At 35.7% G+C, this 18555-nt stretch overlaps 3 protein-coding genes and 1 non-coding gene across 4 annotated transcripts in view; 2 read left to right on the top strand and 2 right to left on the bottom strand.

Moving 5' to 3' along the window:
• Positions 1-18555, bottom strand: part of LOC134851336 (C-1-tetrahydrofolate synthase, cytoplasmic-like) — a 425442-nt gene that overhangs the window by 298790 nt on the left and 108097 nt on the right. The gene's annotated exons all lie outside the window — the stretch shown is intronic.
• Positions 1-18555, bottom strand: part of LOC134852160 (NPC intracellular cholesterol transporter 1-like) — a 51722-nt gene that overhangs the window by 1072 nt on the left and 32095 nt on the right. Inside the window, exons 12-18 of the mRNA XM_063868467.1 lie at positions 8652-8936; positions 8084-8274; positions 5708-6013; positions 4741-4932; positions 2341-2572; positions 1821-1934; positions 665-827 (exon numbers count right to left, since the gene is read on the bottom strand). Coding sequence (XP_063724537.1) covers positions 665-827; positions 1821-1934; positions 2341-2572; positions 4741-4932; positions 5708-6013; positions 8084-8274; positions 8652-8936 — 1483 coding nt within the window. The remainder of the gene's footprint in view (positions 1-664; positions 828-1820; positions 1935-2340; positions 2573-4740; positions 4933-5707; positions 6014-8083; positions 8275-8651; positions 8937-18555) is intronic.
• LOC134851265 (uncharacterized) lies at positions 9464-18408 on the top strand. The gene is made up of 4 exons (XM_063867268.1): positions 9464-9608; positions 9871-10129; positions 17148-17403; positions 18314-18408. Exons 1-4 carry the CDS (start codon positions 9562-9564, stop codon positions 18406-18408), a joined length of 657 nt encoding a protein of 218 aa, XP_063723338.1. The 5' UTR covers positions 9464-9561.
• Trnap-agg (transfer RNA proline (anticodon AGG)) lies at positions 10910-10981 on the top strand. The gene has a single exon. It is a non-coding gene; the product is annotated as a tRNA-Pro (tRNA).

An 18555-nucleotide genomic window follows, 5' to 3' on the forward strand; every position in this document is an offset into this window, starting at 1 on the left:
CTGTACTTAAAAAATCATGAGTCAAACCGCGAAACAGTAAAACTGAGGCTGAACTATTTTCCTAAAAGAAACAAATAAAGCTTTTTCAAAAAGAAACAAAGAAAAAATATCATTATGACATATATATGAGTCTCCGCTACGTTCATCAACTCTTTGAAAAACAAATAGTGTTCTTCCCGTCTTGGAAACAAACTTTTTAGATTTCACAGAGGCGAAGCGAAGCTTCGCATCATTTGCGATACAACGCAAGCTAGTGAACAGAGACGGAAACAACTTTTAAAAATGTCGAACACAGAAAAAGCCATAAAAACTGTCAAAAAAACTATGAGCAATTCAATCAGTGATATGTCAACTACGCCGACAAAACATAAGCAGACAAGCAATAGGCCGACAATGCAATTTTTCAGGAAAAAAATCGAATTCTTCTATACTGCAAACCGGGACTCGAATCCAAGACCATAGGACGTCAAGGTAACTGCATTTCCTCTACATTAAGTAGGAAGGATACTGGAAGTTATAGAGGTTCACTAATACAGCAATTTCAATTTCAGACAACTGTGTAAGAAAAATTGTTTACGGGAAAAAAGTTTAGTTCCCGATTACAAGACACTTGATCTCGCAAAAGTAACTAAGAAAACTAAAGCTAGTATGATCGTAAACGGACCAATATAGGAGAGGAATACTGGAAGCATAATGAGTCCGTGGGCTGCTCCGAACAGCACGATGCCTAGGTACATCCGGAAGTAGTAGATCTGGAACAGCTGCGAACTGGCAAATGCCAGCACAATTATTCCACAGAACTTGGTCAGAGTGATACCACTGAGAACCTAAACAGACATAGTTTGGCATTAAGTAGAATTATTTTTATTTAGTTCCTTGAAAAAATGAGCACGGAAGATGGTGCCATGTTAAAATACAATACTAATTTGATACGCATGATGCTTTCGTGATTCATGGCCATAATTTTTAACGTTCTTTCTGCTTTTTTATACTTTAGAGACCATCTTATTTCAGAGACCTAAATATCATTTATCCTGAACTTGCGTGCCTATATCTTTGATTCAACTGGCTCGCAAAAGTTGGTTGTTGTGATCAAGCTATTCAAGTAATAAAAATTCATGTTGATCCATATCGTGAATCGGTTGGTAAAAATTTCCGTGGCAAGCTATTCATTCAAGCTACGCAACTTTGAAGTGATTCATAAGTATTTAAGCTTGAACATTTTTGCAAAAGTTATCTGTGCAGATATTTATTTTTCTGAGCAGGCCAATCAAGGCCTGAACTCTTGGAATACCTCGAAATATTTCATAATGAACTGATTCGCTAATTTTTAGTTATTCCATACCGTGTACTGATTGGCAAAAAATTTTTAAGCACTCCATTCAAACAATAGAACTTTGGAAAATCAATGTTATTTTTCAAATAGATTCACAAAAAGACAATTTTTCTCAGCAAACCATTCAAGCTTTGAATCTTGTGATATCTGTCAAGCTGTTTCATAGAGCGCGGACAATCATGCGAGGCCAATCAGTTAAAAAAACATTCAAGCAAAGATTTTCTCAGCAAGGAATTCCGGTGAGGCTATTTGGAAACTTTTTGAAATTCATCCGTTCATGAATCGTTTAGAAAAATGTGTTTTTTTTTGGAAAAAGAACAAAAAAACATCATGACCTATCTAAGAGTCTGAACTACGTTGATCGACTCTTAATAAGTTGAGCATGAAAACATGATTTCAATATTTGCTAGTAAACATCCATCTATCAAGTTAATTAGTCCAGCATCAATATCTAGAAGAGTCATGAAACATGAGAATAACTCACTGAGCTGCCTGTTTCAATCAGAGATTCAGTCGCTTTCTCCAGCCGAGTATCTTTGTCGCACAGAATGAAGGCACGCACGATATGCGAACAGAACTCCACCGCAATGCCCACTGCCTGAAATATTCATTTTGATCACTTGATCACATCTGATCATTGATCATTTTGATCACATGTCAATAGTAGTTGCGATCAAACCGACATAACAGATAACAGACCAGATAACAGGACATTAACACAATAAGATATTAAAATGACAATATGAATTAGCATGACAAATTATCGATGTTCATGACATTTAAAAAAAAATTCTAGTAACCGAAATGTGTATAGCAGGAGCATACAAAGTTTTGAAGAATAATGAATGAGCCGAAAGTCCCGTTTTGAGTACTTTTTATGTTTTGAAGTCAGACTTGTATTTTTTGGGCGCCTGCTCCTTTCAGACTTAACAGTGGCTCCCAAGATTAAACAAAATGATCTTGATTTTACACCAATCATTTTTTTGTTCGAATTCAAAACTTACCATGACGAGATTAACAAGTGAGACTGCATTTAGCCAAATATTCCAGAAGTACATGAGTCCAAACATGGACAGAATAACTCCAGCCACCCCCATTATTACATACAGCCCAGCTAGGAGGTCTATGCCCATGAAGAGGACTGAGACGAGGAATACTGCCGCAATGCAGATACTCAGACTCGTTATTGTGTCACTCTGTACTGTGAGGTACTGCTCATAGTACACGTAGAAGATTCTAGAACAAGAATATCGAATTTGAAATCATCAGTCAAAAACTAGAAAACTTGGATAGCAGCAAATAGCTATCCAAATTTATCCGGACTCTAAAACACATATACAGAACGTGTTTGTACAAAACAGTCCAATACCAAACAATCCTGTACACAATAGTCGAGCAATCATAGCAAAGTACAAAAAAAAAGTCTCATTGATCGAAGTGATAGTTGTTCCAGTAACTGATCAGAAAATTCGCCTCGGATGAAAAACATTTTGGTTCCAACTAATCTGGATGACAATAGGTAGTATGGCAGATAAACTAGAACAACCTAGATAACAGCAGCGGCCACTCATTAAAAGCAATAATACGCGAAACATAAAAATTAACGCAATTTAAAAAATGAGCTTTTTTAATCCATGCAAAATGAGACAGGTTGTTCAAGTTGTTTTATTTGCGAACACTTGGCAACAATCAATTGAAACGAAATTCAATAAGTATCAAAGGAAACTATACTGACTAACAAAAACTCTGAGTTACTGATTTTTGAAGGGTATGCTTATATTAAGCACTGAACACTTTCAAACAATTCCCGTTCCTGGCGCTGCGCACAAAGTATTTGCAAGAGACATGTGCGTACAAAAGAAGACTCCGTTGAGATCGTTAAGGATCACTGCCACTTTTTCGATCCGGCTGACATCGAATAACTTAAGTTCAGAAAAACACTTTCAGATCGAGCAGCGTTTCTGATGCAACACCACGGCAGACTATTTTCGCAGCTCAAGTGAAACGAGAAACAGCCGTTCAATTACCAAGTTATTATGCTAAGCAGCAAGCTGTAAATAGAAATCGACGCGAAAAAAGACCACAGATGGCAGAGCCAACTTCGCTGACTGGCTTTGAATTACCACTGGCCCTACAGAAAACTCATGATGGAGAGCAGTTCCTTTTGAACGATTCTGATCCCCAAGATAAAAATCGGGTTATTGTGTTTGCCACGTTATTTGGGTTAGACCTACTATCTTTATCAGATGAATGGTTCTGCGATGGAACGTTTTCGACTGGTCCAATGTATTCTATCAAAGTTATACAATACACGCTTCAGTTGAATGGATGCCTTATTCCTCTTGTTAACGCTGTGCTACCCGACAAAAAGGAATCAACTTTTTGTCGCCTCTTCAGTGTTCAAAAAGTTGAGTCCCCAAAACGCGTTATAATTGATTTTGAAGAAGCTGTGATAAACTCAAAAATAGCTACCCATCAGAGCGCTAAAATTTAGTTTTTTTTTTCATCTGGCTCAAAGCCTCTGGCGACATGTTCAGTCGTCAGGCAACACTCATCATAACAACAATTACCTTAATTTTCGCGAGCTTTCTCGAATGCTTTTCGCAACAGCATTTCTGCCCGTAGAGGACGTCCCCGCTGCGTTCGAGCTTCTTCAAGGTATGGCATCTGAAGAAAGTCAACCGATATTCATCTATTTCGAGGACATATATTGGTACGCTGACTTCTGAAGGACGACAGAAGCCTAGATTTGACACACAGCAATGGAGTTGCCATCAAAGAGTACAAAACAACCTTCCCCCGCACCAAAACTAGTCAACAGTAAGCACCCTTCATTTCCAAAACTCATCGAGAATTTCAAGGACGAATAAAAAATGCGGAATTTCTGTTAAAAAAATGTGCACAGAACAATAATTAACCAGACCCAAAAAAAAGTTTATACCAAAAACTCGACGAAAACATAATCACTATAACTTTTCGTGCCGTCGGGGATTCGATCCTTCGAACGTTTCATCCACTATACCTTTGATTTTGATCTGATGTACTGTTCGATATTTGGTTCTTTGATCTTTAATAACGCTTAATTAATTCTGTCGGCGCCAAAAGATAAGGTAAAAAATTCGAATGGTTTTAGACTGTTTTGTATGGGACTCTTTTTTTTTAGATGTTTCGGACTCTTTTGCACTGAAAAGGGCTGTTTGCGAGAAAACTGATCACGCTAAAAATGTAGATTTCCTTAAAAAGTACCAAATAACTAATCCTTTTCTCTATGAACTGCTGCAATGCCTATTAATGAATACCTCCCTCCTATAACCACATGGCCAAAGTGCAATAAAAAATAAGCACCAAAAACACGGCCCTTTTCCAGCTAAAAAACCCGAGTGTTTCTTTAAATCGAGACTAACGAGTACGGAAACACAGTGACTCCAAGTGTGTCCGAGATGTTATCTGCTATCTTGATGGCTTGCTGCAGTGCCTTCGTGTAGTCCTGTGAGGTCTTACACACCGAATGGTAGGCCATGAAGTAAGTAGCGCCCACTTTGGTTCTGTTCACTTGTGGACTGTAGTCAACTGCATACTTGTAAGCTGCGTGGCCTCTATATACAAAAACATAGCCAACACATTGTTGCAAAAAAGTCAATGAAGGCAAGAAAACCTGACTTGTTTTTTTTTGAATTGCAAAACAAAAATTGCAAAATTGACTTTCGAATTGCAAAACAAAAAATTGATGGCCTTAAAGCCCTTTGGGATTCAAGAACAATTTATCATCGACACTTGTGCCAAAATTAACTGAATTTGAAAAAGACTGGATCGATAGCTAATTTTATTTCGCTGGGAAATCTGAAAACTAAATTCCACTTTTAAAAATAGAATTCGATCACGTTTTCCGTGACCTTTACACTTTCGCTGTTCGATAGTGGAGTTTGCGGTCCTTTTAACAAAGAAAATGAACTGAACTTAAAACGAAATCATAAGAAGCCGCGAAAAAGTAAATTTAAGATGTTTAACCCTTTCCTGCAAAAAAAAAACAAATCATCGCGACCTATATAAGAGCCTGAACTACATTCATAGACTCTTAAAAAAAGACGCTAATTTTATTGTGCTCACTGACGTTATTTAACACGTAAATGAGACTTAACAACTTCGTTCTTGGAATTTCAGAAAAGCTTTCATCTCGGAAAATTTCTTGTAATAATGAAAATACTTTTTGATTATAGTTATTTAGCTCAGGTTAACTTATGTTATAGTAGTACTTTGAAGGTAAAACAAACTCAAATCTTTTAGTTCCTAAATCGTCAAAATGGTTCTATCCAAAAAATGACTTCTTGATGACTACATATATCAAGGCTCCATTTGAAGCACCTAACTTACCCTTTGGAGCACTTGTCAGTCGGATTATCATTCAAGTACCACTCCAGGAATTCGTAGAACTCAGTCGGAGTTGGCCTCGGGTTCTCGTCACTTTCAGGTCGGCAACTCTGACAATTGTCACTAACAACTGAAGAATTACAGAACTCAATGTCCAGATCGAGATAAGTATCCTCTTGTAGCATTTCAGTTGATTCTGTGGAATCTATGCTGTTGTTGAAGAATCGACAGCAAGTCGGAGTCCCAACTGGTTTGGACCAGATGAAGTAGTCGTCCAGCCATGAGTTGGCAGGTGTCGCTATCATGGTGCTTGAAACGCAATATTTCAATTTAATCTTCTAAATGCCACTGATTCTATCGAAATCAACACAGCCACTTTGGCCTTTGTATCACGCAAACCAAATTTGAGATGCTACACTTTTTGAACTCGAAAATGAATTATTACTCTGCACTACTCGTTTGTCGGGACCCCCCAACAACAAAATACTTCTTCATAGATTCGGGACCCCTCAGCAACAAAAGTCTTCTTCGTTGACCCCACACCCGCTAGAATTTTTACCACTCCAAATCGGGCGTGGTCTGAATGAACCCCGGCGGAAATTTTATAACAAAAAATTTGGATCCAGTCTTCGAAAAAAATGCCATTTTTAAGAGCTCCAAATCAAAAATACTTTTTTTTTCACATGAAATGTGCAACTGACGGTACACCCGTATCTGCATTCTTAAATCCTAAATCAACAAAATTGCCGTTTGCTGTGCAAGTAGCAGAGAAATTTTTACGCCATTTTCTTAAAAAACTACAAAAACAGCGTGTTCTATTTCTTTTTCTTTGCGTGGTGCGATGAAAAGATATTGCAAAACAGTTTTTTTTAGATATTGCAATTTAAAAAAAATCAGATTTTTGTCGTTTTTTAATTCCTATGATGGCGCTTAAAAACTCATTTTACGAGACTTTTCAAGGACTGAGTAAAATAAATTCATGCCTAGTCAACTAATAATCTGCGACTATCCTTCTATACCCACCCAAATACAAAGCTCCTCCCCGTTTTGAATCGTGAGAAAAAGGAAGAGAAAAAGTCGAAAAATGGGCATATCATCCAAACTTTAAGCTTCTGAGGTTTCATATTTGATCAAGTGAAAAGCAGCCCAATACAACTTCAAGCGAAGAGTGCTCGTGCGCTTATAAGAAAGAGGAAAAAAGCTGTCTCTAGTAGTAACCTGTATGGTATACTGCTACTATTTGAAGTTTTGTTGAAATTGCCCCGCACTTTTACTTGTTGCTATTTGTTTGTTAGCAGTTTGAAGGCATTAAAAAACAGATAGCAACAAGTAAAAGTGTGGGGTAGTTTTATCAAAACTTCAAATAGCAGCGGTATGCACAGGTTACTACTAGAGCTAGCTTTAGTTTGGATAATATGCCCTCTCCAATTTTTTTATTTACCTTTTTGTTCCGAAGACTGAAAACGGGGAGGAACTTTGTATTCGAATGGGTATAGAAGAATAGTCGGAGATTAGTAGTAAGCGAGCCATGAATTTTTGAAACTCAGCCCCGGAATTAAAAAACGACAAAAAATCTGATTTTTTATTGTCATTTTTCGAAAAAACTGTTATCCAATATTCCTATTTTACGATGAATATTGGAAATGCCTAAAATCTAGTTTTTCGTGCAGATCTTTTCATTACTCCACGCAAAAAAAAAAGAAATAGAAAACTTTGTTTTTGTAGTTTCTTACGAATATGGTCGAACATTCTGTGCTATCCGGCCATCCTTGTTGATTTAGGATTTAGTGCAGATACTGGTGTACCGTCAGTTGCACATTTCAGCAAAAAAAAAATTATACAGCAAAATCTGAAAGACAGCAAACGAAAGGTAACATTCCTTTTATAACAATCCCTCCTTTCCACAATTTGCAAATAAAATGAGCAAACTGGATCAATAGGTAAAATTTTTATTCCGCCGGGAAATCTGAAATTACAATCCAGATTCGAAATTAGAAGTTAATCACATTTTTCTTGAAATTTACACTGTTTCTTTTCGATAGTGGAGTTCGCCTTCCTTTCAACAGAGGAAAGAAGTTAAAAAGAAACCGAAAGTCGAACGCGAAAAACCAAATTTGAGGCTGAGCAAATCTTTAGACTTTTTCTGGAATTAAAAAACAATCATGACCACCTACATAAGAGTCTTCAGTACGTTCAGCGACTCTGAATAACTCAACAAGGGTAGAAGTTAGAGAAAGCTTTCAGCAGCTTGGATGATTATGCACTAACTTGTAGATAAAGAATCTCAACTTACTGTTCTGGTGAGCTGGAAGCGATGGATAAGCTCTCAGCAGCTTGAATGATTATGCACTAACTTGTAGATAAACAATCTCAACTTACTGTTCTGGTGAGCTGGAAGCGATGGATATCTGTCCTAGTAGTGATTCGCTACTGCATCCACTGCTACTACAGACTCCATTCTGCACATCGAACTTAGAGTAGTCGATGCTATCTTGCACCACAAAGTATACTGGAGATCCCACCATTAAGTCATTGGCCACAGCATTAAAATAGTCCAGCATGTAGGAGCCCTGAACAAAAAGCAAATTTTGGTCCACTCATTGTCTGTGCTTGTTCTTTGCAACGGATCGGAACCTTTCCCAGCTCAGAAACCATTTGAAAACATCTTTTTTCGAAGACGAAAAAAAAGTACTCAATCGGGTATCAATAAAAACAACGTCTTAACTTAATTGGTTCACCGCCGATATTGTTTACGGAAAAATCATGTTGCAAGATAACAGTAACTTTGCAAGCATAAAAACTGTTATGTCAAGCAGTTAGAGTCAAGGATTGTCTGATACTTGAGCTGATTAACGGAGACTCAAGATATGATTGCATTGCCTGAAATTTTGAGAAACACAAACTTAATAGTGAATTGGTGCTTTATCATCAATAAATTCTGTCTAACCGAAGGCATTGACACTTCCTGGTCCAATCCTATTTCCACTCGGGGCACAAGACACCCACACAAAATCCACCATCCGACAAACACAACGACCACAAATGGCCTCACATACTCATTCATGAGAATGGGCGCGTAGATCTCCTTCACAGCAGAATACACAATACCATTGTCCACGCTTTCTTTCTTTGTACCACTTCCATGAGTATTTGAGTCATCTGTTTCGTCCTCTTGGGGACTGTAGGAGACTGTCTTCCGTTGCACGCAACAAAGTACGTCAAATCTCGAGTCCTTAAACGAGAAAACTTGAACATAATAGTATCAAATCAAAAAATAAACCTACATTTAACGCTTATTGCATCAATTCATTATTCTTGTATATGATACATCGTTCAAAAAGTAAACTTCGACACATTTTCCATAGCAGAATACTTAGAAAGAAAAACGAAAATTTTAGTGCTAGCAATCAAGAATTTGACCATGAACATTTTGCTACATTCACAAACAAGCTGATGGTTCAAAAGAACATTTACAATTTTTAGATCTTTTTACATTAAGCTTGCCGTAGAACTGTCACCAAAACCTGTCAACATCAAAATCTAATATAAGAAGTCAAATTTTGTGGGTCAAAAGAGCGGTCGACCCAGATCACTTTGGAAGTCACGCGATCTGAATACCACTCACAATACGTGACTCACAAAACTCAAACCGACTCAAAATAAGCGTAAAAACTACAAAACAAAAACAAAAACAAACGACTCAATACTTAACTACAAATATAAATTTTACTATGAAAGTGTCTTCGACTGCTTCTCTACTGACATGTGTAATTTATCTGTTATATTTTGAGACTCAGTTATGCGATGGTGGGGGAGAATTCACAGCCAGGTCTTGTTTTGCTCAATTTTTCAATAACATGGCCATCCATTTTGACAAAGAAGACGAGACTGATTTTCAGGACAAGTAAGCCAGGTTTTTCTTGCATTTAATTCAGTTGTTTTAAGTTGCATTAATTACTGAATAATTCCAAAATTATAGCCCACTCCTGAAATATTGTCACTAATAGATCTAGAGAAGTTACTTTTTGTAAAAACTATCAATCTCGGAGCTTTTTGAATTGTCAAATAGCAATGGGGATGCATCATGACAGCTGATTTAACAAAATCGATAAGGCCAAATGTACCATATAATTACAAAAGGTTTTATTATTGTAAATGTTTTCAAGGGAGCACGCAGACAACGAGACCCACTGTGCTGAATTGTGCTGTGGAGGGTATCGCAAACTTAACAAGGAAGACACCATCCCTCAAATACACAGCAGCAACAACAACAAAAACAACGACAACATTAAAGACAACAAGACTAGGAAGGTGCGTCTGGAGGACTATTACTGTGATGCTGTCATGTACTCGCCCTCTCTCGGACACCTCAACTGCATTCTACTCATGTGTCAGACTAGAAACTGCACCCTACAGTTCCAATTGGTAAGAAAAACAATTATACTCGCCAGAGTGATTCTTTGGCTCAGAGAATCTTTTCCTGCCGATAAACCCTAAGTGCATCTAGAAAATACCATGACCGACAGGGTGAAATTTCGAATCTTTTTCCAACTCGTCCTGCCTACAAATTTTCAACTGTTAATGTGGAACTTATGCCCAATTGAGCCCTTTTCCAGCCCCCCTCCACCAATCCCCGAATCTATTTTAAACCAACCCCAATATACTCGTAAAATGACGAATAATTTTTTGAAAAACTGTTCATACGGCAATTCGCATATGAGAAATGTTGTAAAAACCGGTTCTCTTGTTCATGCTGGCACGTTTTATCTCACCCTAGAGCATCAAAATTCATTTTAAACAGGCTTTCTCAAATCGAATTTCAGAATAATGTCGAAGAGTACTCAAAAAGAGCCCCCTGTTGATATGAAATTGGCATTCTGACTAAAAAGGACATTCCACAAATGTTTCGTTCTCATGCTTTACCTTGTATATGCACTCGTTCCGCCATAAAACTAATGCTTCTGTGAGAAAGGCCGTCTCTACAACGTGTTATTTTTTTAAAACCATTTGGCATGGCAGCAGCAGCATGACAAGCCAAGCCCAAATGACACCACCAACAAAAATTCATTTTCAATAAAGTTCATATTTATTTAGCAAATATGCCAAATAAATTTAGTTAAAACCAATTTGAGATACAAATCGAGAGAAGCCAATTTCAACTTGGACTCTACCATATTTTAATAATACGTCCTGCATTTCTAACAAGGGACAGTGGTCTAGTGGTATGATTCTCGCTTAGGGTGCGAGAGGTCCCGGGTTCAATTCCCGGCTGTCCCCAGATTTGTCTTTTTCTGTACGACTCAGTACACAATTCTGAAAACAATCAAATCGGCTTGCAACAAATATTTCAAGTATTTTGGAATCATAAAAACGACAATTCGCAGCAAAATATAACTCGCAGAAATAAGTTAGAATAATTATTTGAATAAAACAAGGATAGCCGGTTACTGTGCAAGTAGCACAGAACGTTCCGACCATAGTCTTATATAATACAACAAAATTTTTAAAAAAATATTGTCGTTTTTTTTGGCGTGAGGTAATAAAAGGAGCTGAACAACAAACTGGGGATTAGGCATATTCGACAGCCATACTAAAACAAGCAAATTGAAAAGAAATTTTTTCGAAGTTTTTTGAAATTAAAAAAAAAATGATTCCAAAAAGGCTCAAAAATACTCAAAGTTAACTAACCGCATCCAGTTTCCAGCGTTACGATTTTAGTACCAGTCTTTTTAAAATTGAGAAAAATCGATTTTTATCAATTAATAATCTATTGTAATCTCTCTTTTTAAAATCAAATTATAATTAATTGTAAACCATTATAATCGATTATAATAGATTATTTATTCGTCTATTTTTCTTTACAATTATAATTGATTATAATCCATTATTTTAATTCAAATTTCTAATTCATTAGTTCTGCGTAAAAAATACATTAAAATCGATTATAATTAATTATAATCCCTTTTGTTTATCCATTTTGTCTTCGAAATTGCACCTAAATTGCTTATATTTTACGCTTTTTGTAGACGTTGGTTCCTATGAAAAATGAGAAAAATGTTTTAAAAGTTTTCCAATCAATTCGCATTTATAAGTTTTTTTTCTTTTCCTCCCCATTAGAGCTGTTTTATGATAATATTTTAAGCTTTTTTAACCACCAAAACATCAGCAAAATGATTTAGTTACATGATTGATTCGGAAGATTTATTTTTCGTCTACCGCGGGAACCTTTCCACTAAAATGAAAGGATCTCTATGAAACTTTTGTTTTGTGGTTAAATTTTGTGTTCAGATGAACCAAAGGGTTCAAGAGATCTCTTTTTTAGAGATTTTCTTATTGACACAAAAATAATAACTCGTAAGATATAATTCGAATACAGTTTTGAATTGACAAAATTTTGGCAAAATAAGAAATTGTAATCAATTATAATCGATTTTTGTAAAAACTATAATTAATCAATTATAATCGATTATAAGACATTATAATCTCTTGGGAAATATCACGATTATAATCACTTATAATTCCTTTAAACACCTAACTTTGGTAATTAAAATCAATTATAATTGCCAGAAAATCATCATAATAATCCGTTATAATCGATTACTTACGCCTAAACTTGGATGCGGGTAACATTACCTAAGTAAAATTAATTTTTAACGTTTTAAGTCATGCTATTATAAGCTTTTAAGCAATTAACCAATTAATATAAAACTGCTCGCTCGCTTTATTTGCTCGATTCTTTTGAAAATTTTAAATGTGGTTCGATCACGACTGTAAGGGCTTCAATATGATATATCACTCAGCCCAAACCAATGTTTAATTGTGGCAAAGGATTTTGCTTGGAAAACAAAAAGAAAAAACTAAGACTCACACGAATACGAAAATCCTCCCCATTTTCAATGGTCGGAACAACAATCTAAATTAACACCAAGCACTGATTCAAGCGCATTATATGCGTGTCGAATGTAAATAATATTGCGATTTTCAAACATTGCGAGTTGTCGCCGCTTTTGTTAAGTTTTGCTAGTTATCTGTTTTTGCCGCCATACCTTCAAAAATAATCATTACAAAATACAAGCGACCAAGGAAATGATTTGAAGTTAGCAATTTGCTGGCAATGTGAAAAATATCTGAATGGTGATACTTTACCCAGAGTATAGTTGGTAGCTTTTCCCTATACTACAGCTGTTAAAATGGATGACACGATTGCAACTTAGGCAGTTCAATGTTCAAGTTCGAAAGCATAAGAAATTTTCAGAATAAAACAATATAATCTGACATACTGAGCTAGTTAATGAAAAAATTTCAACACAATTGATTCATATATTGGAAACAACAGTAACGCAACTAGAGAAATTAAAAACAAAAAAGAAAGAAATTCAGGAAAAAGCAAAATAAATTGATAACTACTATAGTAGTGTTTGCCCGGAAATAGTGATGCAACTACTTTCTGCGAAAATCAAAAGGTTGCAAAAATTTAGAAAAACAAATACGAAAAGCTCATTTTTAGAACTAATTAAAACTACGCACTAATTGTAAGCCACGGAAGAAAATAACATAGCTAATATAGCTGGAAAAGATTCACTGAACGCAAGTAAATAGATCGCCTTAAAGCTCTTTGAATTTCCAGAACAATTTATGGTTGACGCTTTTGATAAAGTTAACCAACTTTGAGAAAACTGGATCAATAATTAAATTTGATATTTCGCTGGAAAATCTGAAAAATAAATTCCACTTTGAACCAGTCAATCAACACAGATGCGAAATGGAGCTTCGCAGCACTTGCGATACAACACAATCATTAAAAAAACTTAAGTAGCAAAAAAAATGTTGGACAAAACTAGGTGAACCAAAATTTTCACATGTCTCGATGAAGGACACCTAGGACCAAGCTAAAGTTGGAGGTACGTATTTATTATTTTTTTGAATTTCTTATACTGATGCGGTATAAAATGTCTAATTTCAAATATTGGACTTTGGCCAAACCCTTATCTATTTCTCTATTAAAATTAGAGTGAAAATTTTTGAGATTTTGGAATTTTCCTGGAGACATAATTTTTCTCTTAAAAACAATTCAAGAGTAGCCAATTCATTAAAAAAAATCGCGCATCCGCTTCTTTAGATTGAAATTTTCATCTCTGATTTGATAGTGTAGTTTTTAAAATTTTGAATACTCCTTGAGTCATATGGGCGTAGCCGCTTGTGGAGGGGGAGAATTTAAAATTCATTCTTTCTCTTGAAACCAAAATCTCAGATTTGGTATGTTAGTTTTTGAGAAAATGAAAAACAATTAAAAAAAACTTCAAATATCCCCACCTACAGACTTTTTCGAAGTCTGCAGACATTGACAAAAAAAGCAAAGAGACCAGGAGAGTATACAGGCTCACAAGAATGCATGCGGCCTTTCTATGCATACCCTTTTCTTGATAATCGGTAGAAGGGTTTTTCAGAAGAAAAAAAACTATTTTTTTTGCAAAAAGTAAAAAAAATTTCAAAGGCGTCTCAAAAAATTACAAAAGAACCAAATCCCATAGACTTTCGTAAAACATGTTTTCATCAAACAGGAATTCTAGGCACACTAGGCAGAGTCACAAGCGGAAGCAAGACCGAAAATCTTTGAGCAGACACCAAGACGAGCCGAAAAAAAATAATTTTCTAAAAAAAAACTTTTAAAAGTTTCAAGACCCCCAGTAGAAACTAGTATCCACCCACCAGTTAAATTTGAATTTTTATGAAATTGAGCACGTCAGCATAGCAGCATCATAAGTGATGGCAGCATCAAGTGATTCAACAGATTTTGCTAAACTAGTTGTTAGCCCGAAAAAAGTCTACATTCCAATTTGATAACGCTTGCTAAACGCAAGCGTAAAAAACATTATTGGAATTCAAAGAGCTTCCAGGTCTCCTTGGAATTATTGAAACATTTTCAACTGTCTGTTATGTTCTAGCTCTAAAACTATCGCAAAACTCTAACATGGAGGTAAAATTGCGACATATTTCACACAGAGGCGAAGCGGAGCTTCGCACAACTTGCGATACCACACACACATATATAGCATTGCAAGCTATCAGACAGAAAATGAAACAAAATCCACTAAGTCGAAAAACAAAAAAAAAACATTTTGCAAAAATCATAACAACAAAATTTTCAAGAAATTTGTCTAATATGATGTTCAATTTTAAAACACAATAACTGGCGTTTAATAAGTATTCAGACACAAAAATTGATCGGCAACTAAGCCGGCAAAAGTTGGTAAGACTCCCGTTGAGCAAAACTATAAATTTTTACGCGCCCCTACTCCGGAAACACAAAAAATCATAAAAATCTACTTTACCTTTAAAACAACGCTTAACTAGGTGAGTTAATCGATAATACACAAGCAAAAACAATTGAAGCCAAACAAACCGGCAAAAAAACGAAAATTACCTTAGTATAATTAAAATTACAGTAACAAATCAAAACTCTTTCAGTTACAAAAAAAATTACTTACAGCCCAAAAGGCAAAAGGCAACCCGGCCATATAAACTCAGGCAAACAACAGGTCGACATTTTTTCGTACACAGAGACGAAGTTGCACTTCGTATACAAAATGACCGACAAGGCTACTGGGAAAAACTGAATGAGTGAAACTTCGAGTCTACAAAATTTCTTAAGTGACGCACGCCAATTATGAGTCTACATAATTGCTAAGTGACGCTAGCCAATTATGACGCATTAGCAGTACCGGTCAATTTGAAAAAAAAAATTACGAACCAACATGCCTCAATTTATAGAGCGGACGCATTATAACTGGTATACGAAAAAGTTCATTAATAACATCCGACCCTGCCCAGGTTTGAACCCTCTTATTTTGTGGTGGGTCTCCTTACCTACCTCTACGCTACACATCCATGATACCTCGAAGCTAAAGTGCTATTTATAATATGATCGTCTGTGTTAATATCCTTAGCATTGGCTGTACTTAATAGCTGGATCAAAATGAACACTTTCAAAATGAACCTATTTTGTCGCAACAATTGCATCGCAACAATATTTGCGACTTCGGCTGGAAAAAAGAGAAATCATACTATAACAAAGGACCTTTACCGCCTCAGGCATAGTAATTTTCTCAAAAACCATGTGTGCCTGAAAAGCTAATAAAGCTTGATTTTGATGTAAGCCAAGCTATCATATGTTTTTCTGTAAATATTTTTTAAAACAAGAAAACTCCATGATGCCACAACTAAGCCAATAAAACATAATCAGACTAACGATAGTCGGAAAATTTTTTTGAAACGGAATATTTTGTCTGCAAAAACTTAAGACATTATTTCTTAAAAAAATTGTCAGTAGTAACAGTAGACCGGTGAACTTAAACTTGCACGTGTGCGAGTGAACGAAGTCTAATGGTTCAAGTGATTTTGTTAAACAAGTTGTTAACCCGAAAAAAAGTATATTTTCCAGTATGATAACGCTTGCTTAGCTCAAGCGTAATAATGTACGAAACAAGAAAGTATGACAAAGTACGCTCCTTTCAGCCATTCTCAACCCATTAAGATACTTAAAACCCCATTTGACCGAGAAACTGGAACGCTTTAATAAAATTCAAAAGAATTAACTTTCAATTATGTTAAGAGTACCGCACATTCCAGCCATCCAACACACTTATGAATTATGATATAAAAGCTCATTTGTCAAACTCAAACCAGGCAAATGAATCGCTTGTAAAGAAAAACGGTAATCGTTTTCGAATTTTTGCAATCGATTTGATTAAGGCAATTAAAACTTTATGTACTGAAAGTACTTTATGTTGAAGCTAAGCCGGGAAAAAACAATTGAAGGGATAACTTTTTTATTTCTTACTTCTCGAGCTCATAAGGGCGTTATCTGATGAGACTTGCCGGCAGGCCAAAAATCATTGCTCAATTATGCCTCAGCAAGGAGACCCATCCAATGTTGAAAAGAACTCGGACAGATAGTTTTCATCTAGAAAACAGAACCAAATGCAGAGCATTTTCAATTTGAAAAAAGGTTCTGGCTAGATTCGCACACAGGACCCATATCATCTCACCAATTGACGCTGCATCTGCGCTAATTGTGAAGAATAAAATGCAGCACTTGAACTTATTTTTTGAATCAAGCGTTATAAAAAGGTGAAAATCTGAAAATTAAAATCCACTTTCGAAATTAGTAGTTGATCATGTGTTTCGTGATCTTTACACTTTTGCTCTTCGATAGTTGAATTTGCCTTTCTTTAACAAAGAAATGAACTAAACCTAGAAAGAAATCAAGCCGAACCGCGGAAATCAAATTTGAGTGTGAACAAATTTTAAGGCATTTTCCTGCAAAAAAAAAACATCACGACCTATGAGAGTCTTCAATACGCTCATCGACTCAAAAACACAATGTCGGCTACGAATTGCCAATCCAATTTAAAAGTATAATACAATTTACTAATTTTTACAGGAGCAAAACATGACCGCTATTGTTTTGAGCAAGCAGAGAAAAGACACTTTTGACTCCAACGGAAAGCGGGTGTTTCCTTCCAACCACGTGTTCACAGCAGCTTTAGTCGTCATTCTGATCACATTCATCGTCTTCGTTTTATGTCTTGCCATATTCGGACACAGGACTAGCCAGAGACACAGCATGAGAGGGGGACATGATCGATTGAGAGGACTGAACGGGGGTAGACAACAGGTCCCCGTGTCAGCATCGCCATGTGAGTAGTGATTACATTTTAAGTACAAGAAAGAACTGACTAATGATTAAAATTCAAAATCGAGAAGAGCCTCAGCCCTGAATAACCGGGTTGATTTCAATGCACAAAAATGCTTCATCATTCATTTCCATGCAAGAAAATAAGCTTATCAAACAATTCCATTCAGAGACTTCATGGAAAAAATGCTAATCAAACCACTTAATAAAAATGCTTTGACCATTTTTTCCATGAATGCAAAATTTTCTTCTCGCTAAATCACTTCTATGCTCAAAAAATATATATTTCACGAATAAAAAGTATCGTAATTATAGTATAAATATACATAAATTGTGTAACTGGTTGTCGACTCAAAAACACAATCCGGGGAGGGAGGGGGAGGGTTTGCATCGATTTTTTAAAAAATCGTTAGGTTCATCGGATTCTTTTTCAGCTCGATCACATTGACATTCCCATGTATTAATTTAGGAACCTATTTCTGTATAATATATGCATTTGGAAAAAACTGTTCATTATTTTTTTGTGAGATTACATTTGAATGTCTTATGAAAAAAAAAAATTAGATAAATGGCGCAAAATCATTAAAATAACTTTTTAAAAAACTTTCGCTTTAGTTTTTTTCAACTTTACGAATAATTGAATAGCCTTCTGGTTATCGTGGATCGGAAAAGGTCAGCTTAACAAATGAAACCATATTGAAACTGATCTCAGAATAAAAGAGTAAAATAAATGGCGCATCATTAATACGATTTTTCAAAATATTTTGCATTGGTTTTCTCAAAGTTTAGAATAATTTAATTGAATAATTTTCTGATAGCTGATCATCGTGGCTCGGCAAAAGTCAGCTTAAACAACAGAAATGAAAATGTATATCGTCGACCGAGTGACTTAATATTTTGAATGCTTGTTCTAGCTTCGAGAAGTGGAAGCAAGAACTCGAGACAGAATTATGCCTCAATTAACTTGCAGCCACACATGACAGTGGACAAGGAGAAAGTACTCATTTGAAAGAGCATAAGAAAGCAATAAACGACTTAGATCATAGCCACAACATGACAACTAAACCCTAAATGAAACCAGAACCACGATACACTGCACTTAAAAAAAAACAGATTTCTGAAGAACTTAACTATTAACTTTACAGGCCGAATGGTT

Source organism: Symsagittifera roscoffensis, chromosome 7, assembly GCF_963678635.1.
Source record: "Symsagittifera roscoffensis chromosome 7, txSymRosc1.1, whole genome shotgun sequence".
NCBI lineage: Eukaryota > Metazoa > Xenacoelomorpha > Acoela > Convolutidae > Symsagittifera > Symsagittifera roscoffensis.

Bases quoted from the DNA above. Each gene is read 5' to 3' on its own strand.
- LOC134851265 (XM_063867268.1), top strand. From the start codon at position 9,562: ATGGCCATCCATTTTGACAAAGAAGACGAGACTGATTTTCAGGACAA. The intron at 10,130-17,147 runs GTAAGAAAAACA...TAATTTTTACAG, and splicing joins GCACCCTACAGTTCCAATTG to GAGCAAAACATGACCGCTAT. The intron at 17,404-18,313 runs GTGAGTAGTGAT...TGCTTGTTCTAG, and splicing joins CCCCGTGTCAGCATCGCCAT to CTTCGAGAAGTGGAAGCAAG.